General features: G+C 47.1%; 1 protein-coding gene across 1 annotated transcript; it reads left to right on the top strand.

Annotated features, from left to right (window-relative positions):
- Positions 1 to 20714: 20714 nt before the first annotated feature.
- LOC116677847 (uncharacterized) lies at positions 20715 to 22914 on the top strand. Its single transcript, XM_032508077.1, is given in 5 exon segments — positions 20715 to 20731; positions 20832 to 21315; positions 21360 to 21756; positions 21895 to 22318; positions 22320 to 22914. Coding segments are annotated over 5 exon segments (1917 nt in total).
- Positions 22915 to 23255: the final 341 nt, after the last annotated feature.

Genomic DNA, 23255 nt, shown 5'->3' with positions numbered 1-23255 from the left:
GGGGGGGTGACATGACGGCGGTGTCGCAATCGTCATCCTGGCGTGACACGGAGCAAATATATCACATTTATTTTTGTTAAAATGTCAAAAACAAAGCAGGAATAATTTTTCGCGAAACACAATAGCAGACTGGAATGCTCTCCCGTGGTGAAATTCCCAAATGTACAGTAGAAGAAGGGATGAAATCTGATCGTCATTTCCGGTAAGTGCACATGGAAGTGCGCGATTTGAGACACTCCTCTGTCAAAATTTACGCACTATGCAAGACAGTACGTAGTGCATGAAGTGTACTGTCTGTAAGTGCACTAAGGGAAGTGTGCGATTTGAGACACAGCCTAGGCCTTACTGACACAGAGCTACAGAGGTTAGAACACAGAATTTCTATTTCCGTCCAAGTAAATCATCTGAAAAATTAATAAAAAGCACTACTGTAAGCATATTACATGGGCTATATACTAAGATAGTACCCTAGCCATATATCTCAACATAGAACAGAAAAAATCCGGAAGAAAATGACTTATAAAATGGATTTTATATGAATGTATTTCTACAGATATGTCTGTGCGTTTGTCTCATTTCTTATTTCTAAAAAAGCCCAAAAAGTGCTAAATACATAACTTCTGAAATACAAAAACACATCCACATCACTCATACACATGCCTAAAAGAAGTACATACATAGATTTATAGGAATAAGTAATCATAATTTGATGAAATGGTGAAATGACATAAGACGGCCTTATTTTTGCAATGAAAGGGCTGGAGACCATCCCAGGGATAGTTTTTTTTGGCCATGTTTGATATCATTCAACTCGTCTGCCTATTGGCTACACAGGAATGCCAGTTTTATTACCTCTTTCTGTGACTGGTGGGATATGCTGTCAGTTTTTCCCATGTGGGCCCAATGGGGACTGTGGGATTTCATTGGTTTAGCTTGGGAGTATCTTGAGAAATACTGATGCTATTGGCTGAGAAGAAGGTTCATTGGAAACTGCACAACCCACAGATTCCGAGGATGTGCCGAGTGAGAATGTAGCGCGCACGGAAAAAGATACACGCGATCAAAACCGAGAAATGATGCATGATCTAGATTTCTCTACGTCAAAACTTGGCCAGAAACTACAAGATTGTGAGGGGACCAAATAATTATGGATTACAAGGTTTGGATATTCTAATAGCTTGACATGTTGGCGAAGTATGAATACCACGTTTATGGTGATATTTCACCGCTGTGATTAAAGACACGAGGAGACAGGTAGGAACACACACTCAATTTAGACTCAAATCTGTCTGTCTTGCTTTACTTCAGAACGTGATTATAACCATTGTGAGTCACCTTATTGCTTGTGTGGGGGCTCGATGGAATCATGAGACTTTAAGCTTTCTAACGATGTATGACTTGAGCGTGTTTATGACGGTTTAATGCAAGTAATAACGTCCTTTTATGGTGCGTTCCAATTTCGAACCACCAGTGGTTCAGTGGAAACAAACAGGTTCATGCCCCAGCACCCTCTTACTCCCTCCCAAGGTCCAGTAAGTGGCTCTTAGTCTGGCTAATGACCTTCAGGCTGGGTTAAAACCCTCCAGCACCCCCATGCTCCCTCCCAAGGCACAGTAGGTGGCTCTAAGTCTGGCTGATGAACTCCAGGGCTGTAGGCCTCTACTCTAAGGCCAAGATATATGCACTGACGGTGGGTTAACATTCTCCAGCTCCCTCACACTCACTCCAAAGACCCATTGAGTGGCTGTGAGGCTGGCCTTTGACCTCCAGGGCTACAGGCCTCCACTCTAAGCCCCAAAACGATGAACTGAGGCTGTGGTAACATGACTCAGCACCCTCAAAGTTCCTCCCAAGGCCCAGTAAAGGGCTCTAAGTCTGGCTGATTACCTCCAGGCTTGGTTAATATCCTCCAGCACCCCTATGCTCCCTCCCAAGGCCCAGTACGTGGCTGTTAGGCCGGTTAAACATGCTCCAGCCCCCTCATGCTCCCTCACAAGGCCCAGTAAGTGGCTCTAAGTCGGGCTGATGACCTCCAGGGCTACAAGCCTCCACTCTAAGCCCCAAAACGATCCACTGAGGTTGGGTTAACATGGCCCAGCACCTTCACATTCCCATCCAAGGCATAATGTTTGGCTGTGAGGCTGGCTGTTGACCTCCAGGGCTACGTGCCTCAACTCTAAGCCCCTAAACGATGCACTGAGGCTGGGTTAACATGCCCCAGCACCCTCACACTCCCTCCCAAGGCCCAGAAAGTGGCTCTAGATCTGACTGATGACCTCAAGGCTGGGTTAACACCCTCCAGCACCCACAAGCTCCCTCCCAAGGCCCAGTAAGTTGCTTACAGTCAGGCTGATCACCTCCAGGGCTACTGGCCTCCACTATATGTCCCAGTTACATGCACTGAGGCTGGGTTAACATGCTCCAGCACCCTCACACTCACTCCCAAGGCCCAGTAAGTGGCTCTAAGTCCGGCTGATGACCTCCAGAGCTACAGGCCTCAAATGTAAGTCCTAGTTATATGCACTGAGGCTGGGTTAACATGCTCCAGCAACCTCACACTTACTACCAATGCCCAGTGAGTGGCTGTGAGGCTGGCCGTTGATCTCCAGGGTTACAGTCCTCCACTATAAGTCCCAGTTACATGCACTGAGGCTGGGTTAACAGCCTCCAGCACCCTCACACTTACTCCCAAGGCCCAGTTAGTGGCTGTGAGGCTGGCCTTTGAACTGCAGGGCTACAGGCCTCCACTCTAAGCCCCAAAATGATGCACTGAGGCTGGGTTAACATGCTCCAGCACCCTCATTCTCCCTCCCAAGGACCAGGAAGTGGATATAGGTTTGGCTGAAGACCTCCAGGGCTAAAGGCCTCCACTCTAAATCTCAGACAAATGCACTGAGGCTTGCTTAACATGCTCCGGCACCGTCACACTCACTCCCGAGGCCCAGTGAGTGGCTTTGAGGCTGGCCTTTGAACTCCAAGGCTACAGGCCTCCACTCTTAGCCCCAAAACGATGCACTGAGGCTGGGTTAACATGCCAGAGAACCCTCAAACTCCCTCCCAAGACCCAGTAAGTGGCTCTAATTCTGGCTAATGACCTCCTGGCTGGGGTAACACCATCCACCACCCCCAAGCTCCCTCCCAAGGTCCAGTAAGTGGCTTTCAGTCTGGCTGATGACCTCTAGGGCTAAAGGCCTCCACTTTAAGTCCAAGTTACATGCACTGAGGCTGGGTTACCATGCTTCAGCACCCTCACACTCACTCCCGAGGCCCGGTAAGTGGCTCTAAGGCTGAATCCCATTCCTTCCCCTTACCCCTACCCCTTGGCCCTTACCCCTACCCCTTGGCCCTTGAAACCAAGGGGTAGGGGTAAGGGGTGAAAACATACCCCTATGAATTGGGACACCACTTGGTGACATCACCATACAGTATTGATCACAAACCTCCAAGATGCCGTCTAGGTCTGTTGATTGTGTGGGTTTGGACAACAGTGTTATATATTTTATAGTTATTTTAGGTTCACTTTGGTAGTGCAGAGTACTTATCTGTGTAGTACTTAGGTCTGTTTGCAATACAAATGTGTATACACATGCATCATGTGTACATATACATACATATACACCCTGTATACATGGTGTGTGTATATCTGTTTCAGTTATCACCGTTTTGAATGTCATTGATGTTCACAAAAACATTTTGTTGACAAAAATCTGTCTTTATTGGTGATAAATTGAACATAACAGGCAAAAACGTTACATAAAATAATGTTACAGAACCATTGTCAACTATTAGAACCATAACTAACATGTCGCACACAATAAAAGGCACTCATATGTGTAAAACTAAAAAAATACACACAAGACCACAAACAAACTACACACACACTACACTGTTGTAGCTACAGCTGCTCTGATATTCCAGACCAGTCTGGAGCCTTTTGGCCAGTAACCCCCCCTCACATATCATCAGTGTCCCATATCAAAACCAACAACAATATAACAAGTGCATGAACAATGAACAGGAATTAATTAAATATTATTACAATAATAGTAGGCTACCAATGCAATAATGAATGGGTACAACATGAACATATGAATTAGGAAACGTCTGCTCGTTTGCAGCCCCAACCTGGATCAGCTGCTGTGTCCTCCTGTGTCCTCCTGTGTGAGACAGGGCGGTATATGTTAAGCACGTAGCGATGTATCATAGACCGTTAATATATATCTAGCTATACAATCTATGCGATCTATACAGTCCATTCAAGGCAGAAATATGTGGGACTGTTCAACGTTAGCGTTAGCGATTAGCGTTAGCATTGCAAGCTAGCGATTTTTAAAAAGTTTCAGTTAGGAACATGGGTACACATGTACAGGACTGCATAGACCACAAAACAAGACTGTCGTAACTTTTTAATCAATTATTTAAAGCTGAAAGTACTTACATTCATGTGTCTCTCTGGTTGATGCAGCAGCCACACACTGCCTGTGTGTTTTCTAGTGAGGTCGCGTCCACACTAGATCCGTAGGGGTATACAGCCCTTGATCTATGCCCTACCCCTAGCTCGTAATACGTATTGGACCGGCACTAGGTGCCGCGTGAACGCGCAAAAGGTAGGGGAAGGGGTAAGGGGAAGGGGTAAGGGGAAGGAATGGGATTCAGCCTAAGTCTGGCTGATGACCTCCAGGACTACAGGCATCCACTCTAAGGCCCAAACGACACACTGAGGCAAGGTTAACATGCCCCAGCACCCTCACACTCCCTCCCAAGGCCCAGTAATTGGCTCTTAGTCTGGCTAATGACCTTCAGGCTGGGTTAAAACCCACCAGCATCCACATGCTCCCTCCCAAGGCCCAGTAGGTGGCTCTAAGTCTGGCTGATGAACTCCAGGGCTGTAAGCCTCTACTCTAAGGCCAGGATATATGCACTGATGGTGGGTTAACATTCTCCAGCTCCCTCACACTCACTCCAAAGACCCATTGAGTGGCTGTGAGGCTGGCCTTTGACCTCCAGGGCTACAGGCCTCAACTCTAAGCCCCAAAAACGATGAACTGAGGCTGTGTTAACATGCCTCAGCACCCTCAAAGTTCCTCCCAAGGCCCAGTAAATGGCTCTAAGTCTGGCTGATGACCTCCAGGCTTGATTAATATCCTCCAGCACCCCTATGCTCCCTCTAAAGGCCCAGTACGTGGCTGTGAGGCCGGTTAAACATGCTCCAGCATCCTCATGTTCCCTCCCAAGGCCCAGTAAGTGGTTCTAAGTCTGGCTGATGACCTCCAGGGCTAAAAGCCTCCACTCTAAGCCCCAAAACGATCAACTGAGGTTGGATTAACATGGCCCAGCACCCTCACAATCCCATCCAAGGCCAAATGTTTGGCAGTGAGGCTGGCCGTTGACCTCCAGGGCTACGTGCCTCAACTCTAAGCCCTAAACGATGCACTGAGGCTGGGTTAACATGCCCCAGCACCCTCACACTCCCTCCCAAGGCCCAGAAAGTGGCTCTAGATCTGGCTGATGACCTCAAGGCTGGGTTAACACCCTCCAGCACCCCCAACCTCCCTCCCAAGGCCCAGTAAGTTGCTTACAGTCAGGCTGATCACCTCCAGGGCTACTGGCCTCCACTATATGTCCCAGTTACAAGCACTGAGGTTGGGTTAACATGCTCCAGCACCCTCACACTCACTCCCAAGGCCCAGTAAGTGGCTCTAAGTCCGGCTGATGACCTCCAGGGCTACAGGCTTCCACTTTAAATCCAAATTACATGCACTGAGGCTGGGTTAACATGCTCCAGCAACCTCACACTTACTACCAATGCCCAGTGAGTGGCTGTGAGGCTGGCCGTTGACCTCCAGGGCGAAAGGCCTCCACTTTAAGACCAAAACGATACTCTGAGGCAAGGTTAACATGCCCCAGCACCCTCACACTCCCTCCCAAGGCCCAGTAAGTGGCTCTTAGTCTGGCTAATGACCTTCAGGCTGGTTTAAAACCCTCCAGCATCCCCATGCTCCCTCCCAAGGCCCAATAGGTAGCTCTAAGTCTGGCTGATGAACTCCAGGGCTGTAGGTCTCTACTCTAAGGCCAGGATATATTCACTGATGGTGGGTTAACATTCTCCAGCTCCCTCACACTCACTCCAAAGACCCATTGAGTGGTTTTAGGCTGGCCTTTGACCTCCAGTGCTACAGGCTTCCACTCTAAGCCCCAAAACGATGAACTGAGGCTGTGTTAACATGCCTCAGCACCCTCAAAGTTCCTCCCAAGGCCCAGTACGTGGCTGTGAGGCCGGTTAAACATGCTCCAGCATCCTCATGTTCCCTCCCAAGGCCCAGTAAGTGGCTCTAAGTCTGGCTGATGAACTCCAGGGCTACAAGCCTCCACTCTAAGCCCCAAAACGATCCACTGAGGTTGGGTTGACATGGCAGTTGGGTTAACATGGCCCAGCACCGTCACAATACCATCCAAGGCCCAGTGAGTGGCTGTGAGGCTGGATTTTGAACTGCAGGGCTATAGGCCTCCACTCTAAGCCCCTAAACAATGCACTGAGGCTGGGTTAACATGCCCCAGCACCCTCACACTCCCTCCCAAGGCCCAGAAAGTGGCTCTAGATCTGGCTGATGACCTCAAGGCTGGGTTAACACCCTCCAGCACCCCAAACTCCCTCCCAAGGCCCAGTAAGTTGCTTACAGTCAGGCTGATCACCTCCAGGGCTACTGGCCTCCACTAGATGTCCCAGTAACATGCACTGAGGCTGGGTTAACATGCTCCAGCACCCTCACACTCACTTCTAAGGCACAGTAAGTGGCTCTAAGTCCGGCTGATGACCTCCAGAGCTACAGGCCTCAAATGTAAGTCCCAGTTACATGCACTGAGGCTGGGTTAACATGCTCCAGCAACCTCACACTTATTACCAAAGACCCATTGAGTGGCTGTGAGGCTGGCCGTTGACCTCCAGGGCTACAGGCCTCCACTCTAAGCCCCAAAACGATGAACTGAGATTGTGTTAACATGCCTCAGCACCCTCAAAGTTCCTCCCAAGGCCCAGTAAATGGCTCTAAGTCTGGCTGATGACCTCCAGGCTTGATTAATATCCTCCAGCACCCCTATGCTCCCTCCCAAGGCCCAATACGTGGCTGTGAGGCCGGTTAAACATGCTCCAGCATCCTCATGTTCCCTCCCAAGGCCCAGTAAGTGGCTCTAAGTCTGGCTGATGTCCTGCAGGGCTACAGGCCTCCAATCCAAGTCCCAGTTACATGAACTGAAGCTAGGTTAACATGAAACACCATCCTCAAACGCACTCCAAAGGCCCAGTAGGTGGCTCTAAGTCTGGCTGATGACCTCAAGGGCTAAAGGCCTCCAGTCTAACCCCCAGTTACATGCACTAAGGTTGGGTTAACATGATCCAGCACCCTCAAACTCCCTCCAAAGGCCCAATGAGGTTCTGTGAGGCTGGCCTTTGACCTCAAGGGCTACAGGCCTCCACTCTAAGCCCCAAAACAATGCACTGAGGCTGGCTTAACATACCCCAGCAACCTATCACTCCTTCCCAAGGACCAGTAATTGGCTCTAAGTCTGGCTGAGGACGTCCAGGGCTACAGGCCTCCACTATAAATCCCTGTTACATGCACTGAGGCTGGGTTAACATGCTCCAGCACCCTCACACTCACTCCCAAGGCCCAGTAAGTGGCTCTAAGTCCGGCTGATGACCTCCGGGGCAACAGGCTTCCAAATAAGTCCAAATTACATGCACTGAGGCTGGGTTAACATGCTCCAGCAACCTGAAATTTACTACCAAGGCCCAGTGAGTGGCTGTGAGGCTGGCCGTTGACCTCCAGGGTTACAGGCCTCCACTGTAAGCCCCAAAACGATTCACTGAGGCTGGGTTAACATGCCCCAGCACCCTCACACTCCCTCCCAAGGCCCAGAAAGTGGCTCTAAGTCTGGCTGATGACCTCAAGGATGGGATAACAACCTCCAGCACCCCCAAGCTCCCTCCCAAGGCCCAGTAAGTGGCTTTCAGTCAGGCTGTAGACTTCCAGGGTTACAAGCCTCCACTGTAAGTCCCAGTTACATGCACTGAGGCTGGGTTAACTCCAGCATCCCCTTGCTCCTTCCCAAAAACCCAGTAAGTGGCTGTCAGTCTGGCCTTTGACCTCCAGGGATACAGGCCTCCACTCTAAGTCTCAATTATAAGTGCTGAGTCTGGGTTAACATTACCCAGCACCCTCACACTCCCTCCCAAGGTCCAGTAAGTGGCTTTCAGTCTGGCTGATGACCTTCAGGGCTACAGGCCTCCACTTTAAATCCATACTGTTTTATCCAAGATTGGTCCACTTTATATCCATAATTCATTGCGTTTTGGCTCAATTTAGCCGCTTAATCAAGCTTTAATTTAAGAATCCTACATCAAAATGCTCTGTAATTTTCTGAGAGACACACTGGATAGGTGATGTCTCCCTCAGACTTGGAATGAAGCTGGCATAACAGTAGGAATCCATTTTAGACTGCCATAAAGGAGAGTTAAATATGCCTTTAACAACCTTAAAAAATTAAATATAGCTTTAATTTTAAGCCCTAATTTTAAAACCATACATCAGAATGCTTTGAAATTACCTTAGAGCCACCCTCGATAGGTGATGTCTCCCTTGGACTTGGATTGAAGCTGGCACAACAGTAGGAATCCATTTTAGAGTGACATAAAGGAGAGTTAAATATGCCTTTAACAACCTGAAAAAACATCAATATAGCTTTACTTTTAAGCCCTTCATTTTAAAACAATACATCAGAATGCTCTGAAATTACGTGAGAGACACAATCGATAGGTGATGTCTCCCTTGGACTTGGAATGAAGCTGGCATAACAGTAGGAATCCATTTTAGAGTGACATAAAGGAGAGTTAAATATGCCTTTAACAACCTGAAAAAACGTCAACATAGCTTTACTTTTAAGCCCTTAATTTTAAAACCATACATCAGAATGCTCTGAAAGTACCTGACAGACACACTGGATAGGTGATGTCTTGGATTGAAGCTGGCATAACGTCAGGATTCCTTTTTAGAGTTGCCTGAAAAAGAGAAAAATGTGCCTTTAACAGCCAGAAAGAGATTTAAATTATACTATTTATTAGACATTCTAGGCTTTAATTTAAAAGTCCTACATCAGAATGCTCTTGAATTTGCTGAGAGACAGACTGGATAAGTGATGTCTCCCTCAGAATTGGAATAAAGCTGGCATAACAGTAGGAATCCATTTTAGAGTGCCATAAAAGAGAGAAAAAAATATGCTATTAAAAGCCTGAAAGAGATTTAAATCATACTATTTATTAGACATTCTAGGCTTTCATTTAAGAATCCTACATCAGAATGCTCTGAAAGGTTCTGAGAGACACACTGGATAGGTGATGTCTCCCTCAGACTTGGAATACAGTTGGCATAACAGTAGGAATCCATTTTAGAGTGCCATAAAGGAGAGTTAAATATGCCTTTGACAGCCTGAAAAAACGTCAATATAGCTTTACTTTTAAGCCCTTAAATTTAAAACCATACATCAGAATGCTCTGAAATTACATGAGAGACACACTAGATAGGTGATGTCTCCCTCGGACTTGGATTGAAGCTGGCATAACGTCAGGATTCCTTTTTAGAGTTGCCTGAAAAAGAGAAAAATGTGCCTTTAACAGCCTTAAAGAGATTCAAATTATACTATTTATTAGACATTCCAGGCATTAATTTAAGAATCCTACATCAAAATGCTCTGTAATTTTCTGAGAGACGCACTGGATAGCTGATGTCTCCCTCAGACTTGGAATACAGCTGACATAACGTCAGGATTTATTTTTGGAGTAGCCTGAAAAAGAGAAAAACAGCCTGAAAGAGATTTAAATTATACTATTTATTAGACATTCTAGGCTTTAATTTGAACATCCTACATCAGAATGCTCTCAAGTTTGCTGAGAGACAGACTGGATAGGTGATGTCTCTCCCAGACTTGGAATGAAGCTGGCATAACAGTAGGAATCCATTTTAGAGTGCCATAAAGGAGCGTTTCATACAGTAAACCAACTCGCTGGAAGAGGTGGTAAAAGAAAATGGAGAGGCAGAGGTAGAGGGCGCGTCGGACAGCAACAAGCAGTGGACCGAGTAGTGTGTTTTAATTGTGGTGGCAGAGGCCACTGGGCCGAGAACTGTCCTTCCCCAAGACAACAAGGGGGGGAACCAGCTGTGGACCGTAGCTATAGCCAGCAGCAGGCTGATTGACGGGAGGAAGAGGGGAACGTTGATGGAGAGTCTGAGCCAGCGAGATCTACCCATCTTAAGGAAAGTAAAAATGCAAACTCACAGACACAAATTTCTGCACCCATTTCAGACCATAAACACCACATTGCTTCCCCAACTGATGAGGAAAACGTTGTAGATGCAATTTCTTACCTAGAACAAAAGCAACACATAGAAAGTACTCCTACTTATGCAATGTTGTTGTGACGGATGTGGACAAGGAATGAAAGAGGACCACTTCAATTGACGTTTTTCCTGGAATTTATTTTTCTGCAGAAGACAACATCACGTCAGTGGTCTGTTTCCAGTGTTAACAGCATCTGCACCTCAGCAATACAAGACGTTATTGTCTGAAAACCCAGTCTGAGCTAGGACAGTTTATATGAGAAGCAACGCTCCACACTCTGACAACCACAATGAACAAAGTAACACAGTAATAACACATAATACATCCGACAAAGACACACACACACCTGCAGAAGACAACATCACGTCAGTGGTCTGTTTCCAGTGTTAACAGCATCTGCACCTAAACATCACACAACAGAATTCATACACTCATAATGTACCTCCGTTATTTACATTATACAAGCGCGCAAAAACGGCGCGAAAAGAAAGTTAGACAATGCGTCATTACCAGTTACATTAAACCATAAAAATGGCACAAAGCAATTAGTTAACACGGTATTAACTTTGCGAAGTTAAATGTTGAAGGGTCACAACACAATCTTCAAAGAAAACAATAAAATAGCGCAGCGGAATTTTACACACAACCTACCTCAGCAATACAAGACGTTATTGTGAGGGGGAAACTGGGAGCTACGGCAACACAGGAGGTACAAAAGAGGCGCAATGCACCAACAACAACTCTGCAGGAAACAATAGTGATGTGACAAATGGATTGCACTCAATAAGATGAAATTCACAAATATCAAACAAAACCTTAACTGATATTTAAAATTAAATAAAATATAGTTAGGCAATTAGAATTAATAAAATACATTTTTAACTCCGTTACACCCACCCCCACTGAATTTCATTAAAATTGAGCACCAGCTACACGACATGTACTAATCACAACACTATAAATCAACAAACCGCAAGGGTCGGTAACAAGAGAACCAACATCAAATGTATCCCATCAGGATGAAGTAGTATGAGAGCAGCGCTTACCACTCAATCTAACAACTGGTAACAGGGTGCCTTTGTACACCCCACAAATCCCCAAACCATAGTATCGTGTAGGCCCACTACAATAGAAAATAAAACGGAGCGTTCTACTAATGCAAAAACAACCTTCGGAACACAACGGCCCAGGCTATCGGAATATGGTTCTAGCCCGGAACACAGATTTGTGAACCACCTTAACGTTGAACAACCTCCTGCCCAGACATAGTTTGTATGAGCCTGATAACAGGCCTGACTAGGCGACCAAACCTCGACCTGACCACTGTCTGTGCATCCGTATTGTCAAAGTAAACAGGTGGAACCTCCTTAACCATGTGCAAAGTGTCAGGTGTCTCGTCTGCCCGTGTCATAGCGTCAAGTGTAGAGTCCGGCTGTCGTACATGTGTCTGAACAGTCACAGGGCTAAAGTCACTGGGCAACTGCTTTGTTGAAACACTCCCAGGTGAGATAAAAGCGGCCTGGGAGTCAGAAACCACACTTGTCATATCAGCTGCATCCACCTGCAACAGGCTAGGTACAGACAACTGTGTAATCCATTCAAAAGTCCTCCTCACAGAGTCAGCAGATGTCGAGTCAGCCAAGGGGTTCTGCTCCTCTACCACAGTCACAAGTGAGTGTCTGCTACATTCAGTAACTTGGCCTCCACTAGCCGCACAAAGAGAGTCAGTCACACTCCCAAACGGGGCCTCTCCAGCCTCTCCCACATCATCACTTCCTGTACCTGAGGGGGTCGCAGCAGACACGGACGAGGTAAAATCAGACATGTCACAAGCTTCCCCCACAGGGAAGAAATTTGCTAGCATGAGCAGATTCCTGTGGACCACCTTCTCCTTCCCTGTGAGTGTATCACAGATCCTGTAAGTGTGCGTCCCTTCATTCACCGCAACAACAGTATAGACGGTTGAATCCCATCGATCAGCAAGTTTCCTTTTTCCTCTTTCTGTCCTGTTGGCTACAAGCACTCTGTCACCAAGGACAATGTTAGATCCCTTCACTTTCCTGTTGTATAGTTGGGCGTGCCTACCCTGCTCCTTTGCCGCATGATCCTGAGCGATCCCCATCGCTTCTTTCAGATTGTCAGACAGACGTACCACATACTTATCATAGCTCGTCACATCAGAGTCATGGAGGACAGCACGAAAGAGGACATCAACCGGAAGGCGAGGGACCCGACCAAACGAGGTAAAATGGGGGGTAGCTCGTTGTCTCATGGGCTGCACAGTTGTACATGAAAGTCAGAGTCTGTAAACGTTGTGGCCAGTCAGCTTTCTCACCAGGAGGCAGTGCACGGATCATACCACCCAAGGTCCGGTTGAAACGTTCCACGCTCCCGTTTCCCATCGGGTGGTAGGGGGTCGTGTGCGACTTTCTGACACCTGATACCCGAAGGAGCTCACTTATCAGTTGACTTTCAAAATTAGCACCTTGGTCACTATGGATCCTTTCCGGAAATCCAAAGACGCAAAAGTACCGGTCCCATAGAACTCTCGCCACTTGCTTAGCTGTCTGGTCCTTGCATGGAAATGCCTGAGCCATCCTTGTGAAATGGTCCGTTATAACCAAAACATCAACAGACTTGTTTCTGGAGTCCTCAGCTGACCAAAAGTCAATACAGACTAGCTCCAAAGGCCTAGTTGTTTTTATGTTCTCCAAGAGAGCCCTACCCTCAGGCTCGACCGTCTTGCTGACAATGCATCGCTGACAATGGCGGACATAGTCCCTCACATCTCTGTCAAGGTTTGGCCAGAAGAATCTCTGTCTTGCCAGGCTGAGGCTCCTGGACTGAGCTTGATGTCCGGCTCCATCGTGAATTCCCTGTAGAACCTCAGCTTTGAGTGAGTCAGGGACAACATACTGGAAACGCTTTACCCTGGTCTTCTGGTGTCTTGAAATCCTGTATAGCACACCATTACTCACAGTGAGCCTGTCCCAATGTTTCAAGTATCTTGTGACAGAGGCGGACTCCTTAAATCTCTCTCTCCTAGAGGGTCTTTCAGATGTATTGATGAGCTTTAGTGGAACCCATCGGTCTCCCCACAGCGGAGTTACAATCTTTGTGACCAAAACACCTCTGGGAGCTGAACGGGAAGACGTGGGCTCTGTCAAGACTGTGCTGCCTGGGGAAACAGCAGTGTTCTTGGGCAGTTTCCCCCAGATGAGATATTCTCAACCGGGCTCCAGGCAGGTAGCCGAGTTACACCTGACTGTGCCAACCTTATCAGGAACATCTCCACCTTTCCAAGGGCTCAAACCAGAAAGCATAGACATGAAGCTTTCAATATCTTGGTCCATGGCTGGGCAGGGGCTGGACACAGTCTTCCAGTAGGAATCACTCAGTTTGGATTGATGCAGGATGTGCTTTATGACGTTTGTTCCGAGTATCAACTCATCATGCTGTCCCTGAACAACAAGCGGGGGGACCAACATCTTACAGCCATACACTTCCATCTCCACTTCAAAAGCACATTTGGGCTTGACACGAAGTCCGCCACAGCCAATGAGGACCACATTAACATCAATCCTTCTTTGGTCAGTCAACACCCCAGCTTCCCTCAGTTTTATCTCCGCTGTTTGACTGATGCTACATGCCATTGAACCACTGTCCAACATGCCGCCAAGGGTCACTACCCCACCCATCACCACAGGCGTGTAGAAGAGACTTTCACTGTTGCCAACTCTGTGGATATTCTGATAGATGACAATGTCAGAGTTATTACATGCGTCTTTCACAGCCGTGTAGACTGTCTCAGCATCAAACATGTCATCTATTTGGGAGTTTATGGTTTGACTTGTACTGTCTCCCTCCGAATACAGGTCAGCTAGTTTTCCTGGGACTGTGGCTGGGGAGAGTTGTTGGCAGGACAATTCAATCTGGTGTGGCCAGGGGCGAAGCAGACAAAACAGTCTTTCTGACATGCAGTGTGAAATGGTGGCGTGGCTTGAGTCATTGCAGACCTTACACACTGCCTCTCTGAAACGTCTTTCACGAGAAGCACGTTGGAATCTCCCACTCCGACCTGTATGAGGAGTATTACGCTGTTGCATCTTCTCCATCATCTCCTGAAACATGTCGACCATACGAGTGAGAAGTCTTTCCTCTGACTGTTGGAGATTCTGTGCTACAACAGGCACAGAGGCATGACTTGGAGTAAGGTGAGATTTGTCTTGCACTGGGACAGACAATGGAGAGAGGTAAGGCGAATAACACACATTCTGCTGGCCTTGGAGAGAAGAAAGTGAGGGGCTCGGAGCGTGGCACTGCTCGGGGACAGCCATGGATGTCAAAAGTGGACTGGGCAGCTCAGAGGTCACAGTGGCAATGTGACTCTTTAGTTGTGCAGCACTGGTGACTCCGCACTAGCCCTCAGCTCTCTCTGGTAATCATCAATCCTCAGCTGAACATCACGTGAGGTCCATTCATGAATCGGCTTCGACTTCAGGACGTAGGATAGTTGTGGGTCAGGACAGTGTTTGACGAACATGAGAGCCACTTCACCATTCATGTCCTGCGTCTGCTTGCCTTGTCCCTTGTGCCTTGGCCCTCAAGAGCCAGATCCGCCGCCTTGTTCAGTCTTATCCAGTAGTCAACTGGGTTCTCTCTGTGTCTAGGCAGGGTAGCATAAAAGTCAGCGAGAGGGAGGCATGAAGGGGCATCACTGAAATAGTGGAGAAGAACATCATATATAAGTTGAGGTTCTTTCTTGACATCAAGTGCAGGATCACTGCGCAGGGCAATCTTCACAACATCTCTGGCCTTCCCCATTAGATGGCTAATAATCTCCTCAGCTTGGTCATACAGAGAAATCTCCTGTTTCCTGATATGAGATTTGGTCATGTCAATCCAGTCCTGAACTGGGTATTTGTCAGTGCTGTCACCTCTAAACATCTGGAGTTCCTTATCAGACTTAAGATGGACTGTCACACGTGGAATGTCATTTTTGTTATCATTACAGTGAGTGTTCTGGGTGTCAGCGGCAGCTCTGAGGTCACTAGTCATGTTTACAACACCAGCTGACATCAACTTTGCTACAATGGATTCACCTATTTGAGCACCTAACTCTCCTACCATGTCTGTAAGGTGGTTAATGACATGTGTATCACTGCTAGGAGTGGAAGTGTGGGGACCCTCCCTCATGAACCCAATAACAGGAGTGTAACCCTGGCTCTGACCTAACCCTGTATCTGTAGAACCATCAACCATGGACCTTGACTGGCCCACACCCCTACTGTCAGCAACACTGAGCCAAGCACCCCTACCTCTCGGCAGTCTGGGAGTAGCTGAATCATCCATCTTAATATTTTTGGCCAATTTAAACCATCAAATGTACTTGCGTTGTGTATATTTAAACCAAAGATAAGCGGATAAATAAACAATTTTACACGTATGAAAAAAACAACAAATTAGCATATATCAGTGTATTATCACACAGAGGACAAGCTAAACAAAGTAGTACACCCTAATCCACAGTCCCTTAACAACCTGACCAGACAGTTATTCCAAAGATGCAGCTCAGGACGACAGCACAGCATTCCCGGCGAAGAGCATCAAGCTGATCTGGCGATCCAAAGGGTCACGGCACCAGTGTGACGGATGTGGACAGGGAATGAAAGAGGACCACTTCAATTGACGTTTTTCCTGGAATTTATTTTTCTGCAGAAGACAACATCAGGTCAGTGGTCTGTTTCCAGTGTTAACAGCATCTGCACCTCAGCAATACAAGACGTTATTGTCTGAAAACCCAGTCTGAGCTAGGACAGTTTATATGAGAAGCAACGCTCCACACTCTGACAACCAAAATGAACAAAGTAACACAGTAATAGCACATAATACATCCGACAAAGACACACACACACCTGCAGAAGACAACATCACGTCAGTGGTCTGTTTCCAGTGTTAACAGCATCTGCACCTAAACATCACACAACAGAATTCATACACTCATAATGTACCTCCGTTATTTACATTATACAAGCGCGCAAAAACGGCGCGAAAAGAAAGTTAGACAATGCGTCATTACCAGTTACATTAAACCATAAAAATGGCACAAAGCAATTAGTTAACATGGTATTAACTTTGCGAAGTTAAATGTTGAAGGGTCACAACACAATCTTCAAAGAAAACAATAAAATAGCGCAGCGGAATTTTACACACAACCTACCTCAGCAATACAAGACGTTATTGTGAGGGGGAAACTGGGAGCTACGGCAACACAGGAGGTACAAAAGAGGCGCAATGCACCAACAACAACTCTGCAGGAAACAATAGTGATGTGACAAATGGATTGCACTCAATAAGATGAAATTCACAAATATCAAACAAAACCTTAACTGATATTTAAAATTAAATAAAATATAGTTAGGCAATTAGAATTAATAAAATACATTTTTAACTCCGTTACATTGTCATCTGAAGCTTATAAGAAATTACCAACAACTATTTTGAATGTCCAGGGAAAGGATGTGGAGTTTTTGGTAGATTCGGGTGCAACTAATTCTGTACTTCAGAAGTCCTTGTTCCCGAATCAAAAGCTTTCTGGTCGAATTGTTCTGTGCAGAAGTGCAAGTGGAGCAATTGTCCCAGATAGATTTTCAGCTCCCATGATGTGTGTACACAGTGATGTAAGTGATTCAGAGCCAGAGAGGAGGGCAAAATGTTCTTTTCTGCTCTCTCCTCTGTGTCCAGTGAATTTGTTAGGCAGAGATCTCATGTTACGTTTTGGTGTAGGAGTGATCCCCACGGCAACAGGCCTGAAGGTTGTGAGATTAGACGTCACTACCCAGCCTGACTCATTCTTATCACAGCAAACACACACATGCCAGCTCAATTTTCAGTGGGATATTTCTCAGGGTCATGCTGCAGGCTTGCTGCATGAGGCCAGAAGAGTGGTCTCCCCCTTTTCCGACTTCAAAGAAGAACACAACTTAACTTGCACTTGTTTTGTCTCTTTAGAACGTGATGACATGTTTGTTGAAGAATTTTTTAGAGAAGAAACAGATGAGCTTGAGTGTACTTACATATACTGGCATGAAAACAAATGTGCCGCAGCCGTAGCCTTGACTGAAAAGCAGAGAATGTTTTTCAGAATTCAACACATATATCTCTGTCTAAATCCCCCACAGATCAGTGGAAAAACTTGGGACAATTGGTCCTGGACTGTGACCAGCTGACTGACTGGACTGACACCGTGGATGGGGACAGAAACATAGACATCTCCCCCTCCACGGGCGTTTATTGGAAACTCCTGTCACTTTATGTGACCGCCACACACCTGCAGAAGCGCAGTGTGTTCCAGCAGAAAGAGTCTGAAGCACACACACACACTTTTAAATAATGCTGTGAATGCAACCCCCACAGAGATCTCACCATTGCTGTCCCAAGTGCCGACTCACCTGTGGGCAGCGCATAAATATGACGTGGGTCTCATAAAAAATTGCCAGCCTGTTGTCATCAATCCACGCTTAGACTTCAGGCCCAAAAAACATCAGTATCCACTAAAACAAGAAGTGATTAATGGAATCAGACCGGTCTTTAACTCTCTTTTGAAAGCAGGAGTTATTGTTCCATGTCCTGATTCACCCGTTCGCACGCCTATTTTCCCTGTCAAGAAAATTCGTGATAAAGGAAAACCGGTCGAATGGCGTTTTGTTCAGGACCTCAAAGCAGTAAATGCAGCGGTTCACGCACGTGCTCCCAATGTACCAAACCCGTACACTATTCTTCAAGGAATTCCTGGGGGGGCACAGTATTTTTCTGTTGTTGATTTGTCTAATGCTTTTTTCAGTGTTCCAGTGGACAAAGAAAGCCAATTCTGGTTTGCATTCCTGTCTGATGGTAAGGCCTACACATTCACACGCTTAGGACAAGGATTTGTTGAGAGCCCAACCATCTACAACGAAGCACTGAGAGAGAACCTTGAAAGCTTAACCCTTTCCCCAGGCTCTGCTCTCTTACAATATGTTGATGACTGCCTGATTGCAAGTCCAACAAAAGCACAGTGTGAACAGGACACTATTTCATTATTGTGCCACCTGGCAGCAGAGGGGCACAAAGCTAGTTTAGCTAAATTGCAATTTGTGAAAAAAATTGTGCATTTTTGGGTCATGACATTTCAGCGTCAGGGAAAACATTGTCCTCATCTCGGATTGAGGCGATAATTTCCCTCCCAAAACCTGCAACAAAAAAACAAATGATGTCATTTCTAGGAATGTGTTCCTATTGTCATGCTTTCATCCCAAATTATGCTCAGTTAGTTCAACTTTTAGCTAACATAATACACGGTAACAACTTGTCTGCACACGACCGCGTCATGTGGACGACCGAGGCGGGTCAGGCGTTTGTAAATCTTGAAAAAACTTTTCAAAACCCTCCCACTTTAGGTCTGCCAAACCCTAAACTTCCATTCACTCAGACAGTGGATGAACGTTTGGGCTGCATGACGTCAGTTCTCTTGCAGCCTCACTGTGACAGGCTCCGGCCTGGGCCTATTTCTCTGCAAAACTTGATCCTGTGGCAGCAGGTTTGGCCATATTTCTCAGAGCCGTCGCTGCAGCTGAGAAAGCTCTGTCAGCATCAAGAGACATAGTGGGCTATGCTCCGTTAACATTGCTATGCCGCACACAGTTTCACTGATCCTATTGGAGCAAAAGTCTTCTCATTTGTCTGCAGCGCGGTACTTGAGGTATCACACATGTCTGCTTGATAATAATAATAATAAATTTAATTTGTAATGCACTTTATATTTGCAAAAATCTCAAAGTGCTACATGGTAAAAAAGTAAGTGATAAAATAAAACACATGGAGAGCATGAAAATTATAAATAAATATAATATATATGATATGCCTAATGTCACGGTTAAACGATGTACAGTGCTTAACCCTGCTTCTCTTATGCCCACGCCAGGTGAGGGTGAGCCGCATGACTGTTTGGCTGAGTTGCAACACACCTGTGCTCCGTGCCCAGATCTGACTGACACACCGGTCCCAAACTCAGATCTCGTTTTGTATGTGAAACCCTTCCACCGAATACCTAAACCTTTAGTCCAGTTTGCAGCCTGTCTTTATTTTGTTTCAACAAGGTCAATTCTTCAACACAAATTCCTCCCTCGCTGAACAGAAACTTCCACCACAGAATCCATTTTAGAGTGCCATAAAGGAGAGTTAAATATGCTTTTAACAGCCTGAAAAAACGTCAATAAAGCTTTACTTTTAAGCCCTTAATTTTAAGACCACACATCAGAATGCTCTGTAATTACCTGAGAGACACACTGGATAGATGTCTATCTCAGACTTGAAATGAAGCTGGCATAACGTCAGGATTCCTTTTTAGAGTAGCCTGAAAAAGAGAAAAATATGCCCTTAACAGCCTGAAAGAGATTTAAATTATACTGTTAATTAGACATTCTAGGCTTTTATTTTAAAATCCTACATCAGAATGCTCTGAAATTACCTGACAGACACACTGGATAGGTGATGTCTCCCTCAGACTTGGAATGAAGCTGGCATGACATCAGGATTCCTTTTTAGAGTAGCCTGAAAAAGAGAAAAATATGCCCTTAACAGCCTGAAAGAGATTTAAATTATACTGTTAATTAGACATTCTAGGCTTTTATTTTAAAATCCTACATCAGAATGCTCTGAAATTACCTGACAGACACACTGGATAGGTTATATCTTCCCCAGACATGGAATGAAGCTGGCATAACAGTAGGAATCCATTTTAGGGTGCCATAAAGGAGAGTTAAATATGCCTTTAACAGCCTGAAAAAACGTCAATATAACTTTACTTTAAGCCCTTAATTTTAGAACCATACATCGGAATGCTCTGAAATTACCTGAGAGACACACTGGATAGGTTATGTCTCCCCCAGACTTGGAATGAAGCTGACATAACCGTAGGAATCTATTTTAGATTGGTATGAAGGAGAGTTAAAAATGCCTTTAACAGCCTGAAAAAACGTCAATATAACTTTACTTTTAAGCCCTTAATTTTAGAACCATACATCGGAATGCTCTGAAATTACCTGAGAGACACACTGGATAGGTTATGTCTCCCTCAGACTTGGATTGAAGCTGGCATACCGTCAGGATTCCTTTTTAGAGTAGCTTGAAAAAGAGAAAAATATGCCTTTAACAGCCTGAAAGAGATTTAAATAATACTATTTATTAGACATTCTAGTCTTTAATTTTACAATCCTACATCAGAAAGCTCTGAAATTTCCTGAGAGACCCAATGGATATGTAGTGTCTAACCCATAGTTGGAATGAACCCTGCAAAAAAGTAGGAATCCATTTCAGAGTGCCATGAAGAAGAGTTAAATATGCCTTTAACAGCCTGAAAAAACATCAATATAGCTTTACTTTTAAGGCCTTATTGTCAGCGGGCCCGCTCGCAATGTCCCTGCCGAAGTGCACGTACAAGAAGAAGAGAAAGTACAAGAGGACCGCAACATAAACCACCACCGCCGTGACTCTGACAGCGGCGTGTGTGCATCAGAAGAGAACCGAGAAAAGGACCATTGCTGCCACGAGAGCGAAGTAGAAGAGGACGAAGACGATGACCAAGGCCTAGACGATGTTGAAGTTGAACAAGGAGGAGAACGTGGAGAAGGGTGGCAACAAAGGCCACTCGAAGAAGAAGAAGAAGAAGAAGAAGAGGACAAAGAGGAGCAGTGTGAAGAGGGTGAAGAGGGTGAGGAGGGTGAGGAGGGTGAAGAGGGAGAGGGTAGTGAAGACGGGGAGTACGATGAGGTTAGCAAAGACGAGGCTAGAGCAGAAGAGGCCGAAGGGACCGAGACGGCCAACGCTCTTCTGCTTCCGCTCCGCCACCGCCGAGCCGGGGACCTACAGAGTACGCCGCGGAGCGTGTCCGCTACATACTCTCTGCGTTCCAGCTGTTTGTCACACAGCGAATAGTGAAAACGGTGCTGGCCGCGACCAACCTCGAAGGCCGCAGGCAATACGGCAAAGCCAGCAAGTGGAAAGCGATGGACGCCACGGACCTGCGAGCCTACCTTGGGCTTCTGATCCTCGCGGGCGTGTACAGGTCCTGTAACGAGACCTTGGAGAGCCTGTGGCACGAGGAGAGCGGCAAGGCCATTTTCCGCTCCACGATGCCGGTTAAATGGTTCCCCTTGTACTCGCGACTGCTGCGCTTCGACGACCGCGAGTTGAGAGCCGAAAGACTAGCCTCGGACAAACTGGCGGCCGTACGAGACGTGTGGGACGTGTGGAAGCGCCGGCTGCCTCGCCTCTACGACCCGGGTCCCGACGTGACTGTGGATGAGCAGCTGGTGCCCTTTCGAGGTGGGTGTCTTTGCGGCGTGTGGTCTTCTTACTGTTGTGTACCCATTGTACCAGTTGTAATTGTGTGTGTGTGTGTGTGTGTGTGTGTGTGTGTGTGTGTGTGTGTGTGTGTGTGGATATTTTTAAACCTTTCCCCAGGTCGATGCGCCTTTCGCCAGTACATGCCCAGCAAGCCCGCCCGGTACGGACTCAAGTCGTGGGTGGCCTGCGACGCCTGCTCCAGCTACGCGTTGAACATGCAGCTCTACACGGGCAAGTCGGTGAGCGGCACGCCCGAGAAGAATCTGGGCTCCCGCGTGTTGCTGGACGTGAGCGAGGGCCTGAGGGGCCCGCACAACGTGAAGTGCGACAACTTTTTCACCTCCTACACGCTGGCCCAGCGGCTGCTCGCTGAGAGGTGCCTCACCATGGTGGGCACGATGCGCAAAAACAAGCCCGAGCTGCTGGGGGCGTTGCTCGCCACCAAGGGCCGTGCTGTCTTTTCGTCCATGTTTGCCTTCACGCCCACCGCCGCTCTGGTGTCCTACGTGCCCAAGAGGAGTAGGAACGTGGTGCTGCTGAGCGGGCGACGAGCTGGTGAGCGCCGACAGGCAAGCCAAACCCGCCATCCTCCTCCACTACAACCGCACCAAGGGCGGCGTGGACAACCTGGACAAGCTCGTTGGCACGTACAGCTGCAGCAGGAAGACGGCGCGCTGGCCCCTCGCCCTGTTCCACAACGTCCTCAAGGTGTCCGCCTACAACGCCTTTGTGATGTGGCGAGAGCTCAGGCCTTCGCCACAGCTCAACAGGAGGAGGGCGTTTCTCGAACAGTTGGGTAGGGCGCTTGTGACACCGCTCATCGAGAGATGACGGCATCTGCCCCGCACGGAGGCTTCGGCCGAGCTCGTCAGAGCCGTGGCGGCGAGGTCCGCGGAGGCGGCGAGGTCCGCGGGGGCCGGAGCCGGCGTTCGGGGAGGCCGAGACAATCGAAACGAAGTCGACGACGACGGCGACGAAGCTCAACCGAGACCGCAGAGAGTGCCCGGCAAGAGGAAGAGGTGTCAGCTCTGTCCAAAGCCCACGGATCGCAAAACACACACCGTGTGCGGCTGCTGCGAGAGATACATCTGTGGGAGCTGCACGCAGGCCTACTGCGCTGAATGCATGAGGCCGTAGCCTCTTGGGGTCGTGGGTAGCGGCGCCGGGTTGGCCGTCGAGGTAACGCTGCAAAGGGAGAAAAAAAAAAGGAAAAGAAAAGGAAGACAAGCAGCGGACAAAGGGACGTGTGTCGTGAGGCGTGGCCCGCAAAGACGACAATGAACTGAAATGAATTGAAATGTTCCTTGAATCTATTCTGAATAAAATAACAAAATACACAACCAAATACAGCAGGGCAGTTGACATGAGATTATACACGTGAGGGTCCCCGGGACCCGGAGCAAACGGGCAAGTGTGGTAGAAAAGTCAATACACTTAAAAAGGCCCTGTGGCACAAAGGATATGACAAAGGTTAAAAG

This window comes from Etheostoma spectabile, unplaced genomic scaffold (genome assembly GCF_008692095.1).
Source record: "Etheostoma spectabile isolate EspeVRDwgs_2016 unplaced genomic scaffold, UIUC_Espe_1.0 scaffold00006081, whole genome shotgun sequence".
Lineage (NCBI taxonomy): Eukaryota > Metazoa > Chordata > Actinopteri > Perciformes > Percidae > Etheostoma > Etheostoma spectabile.
The sequence above is the reverse complement of the archived record's forward strand: the minus strand, read 5'-3'. Positions and strand labels throughout refer to the sequence as shown.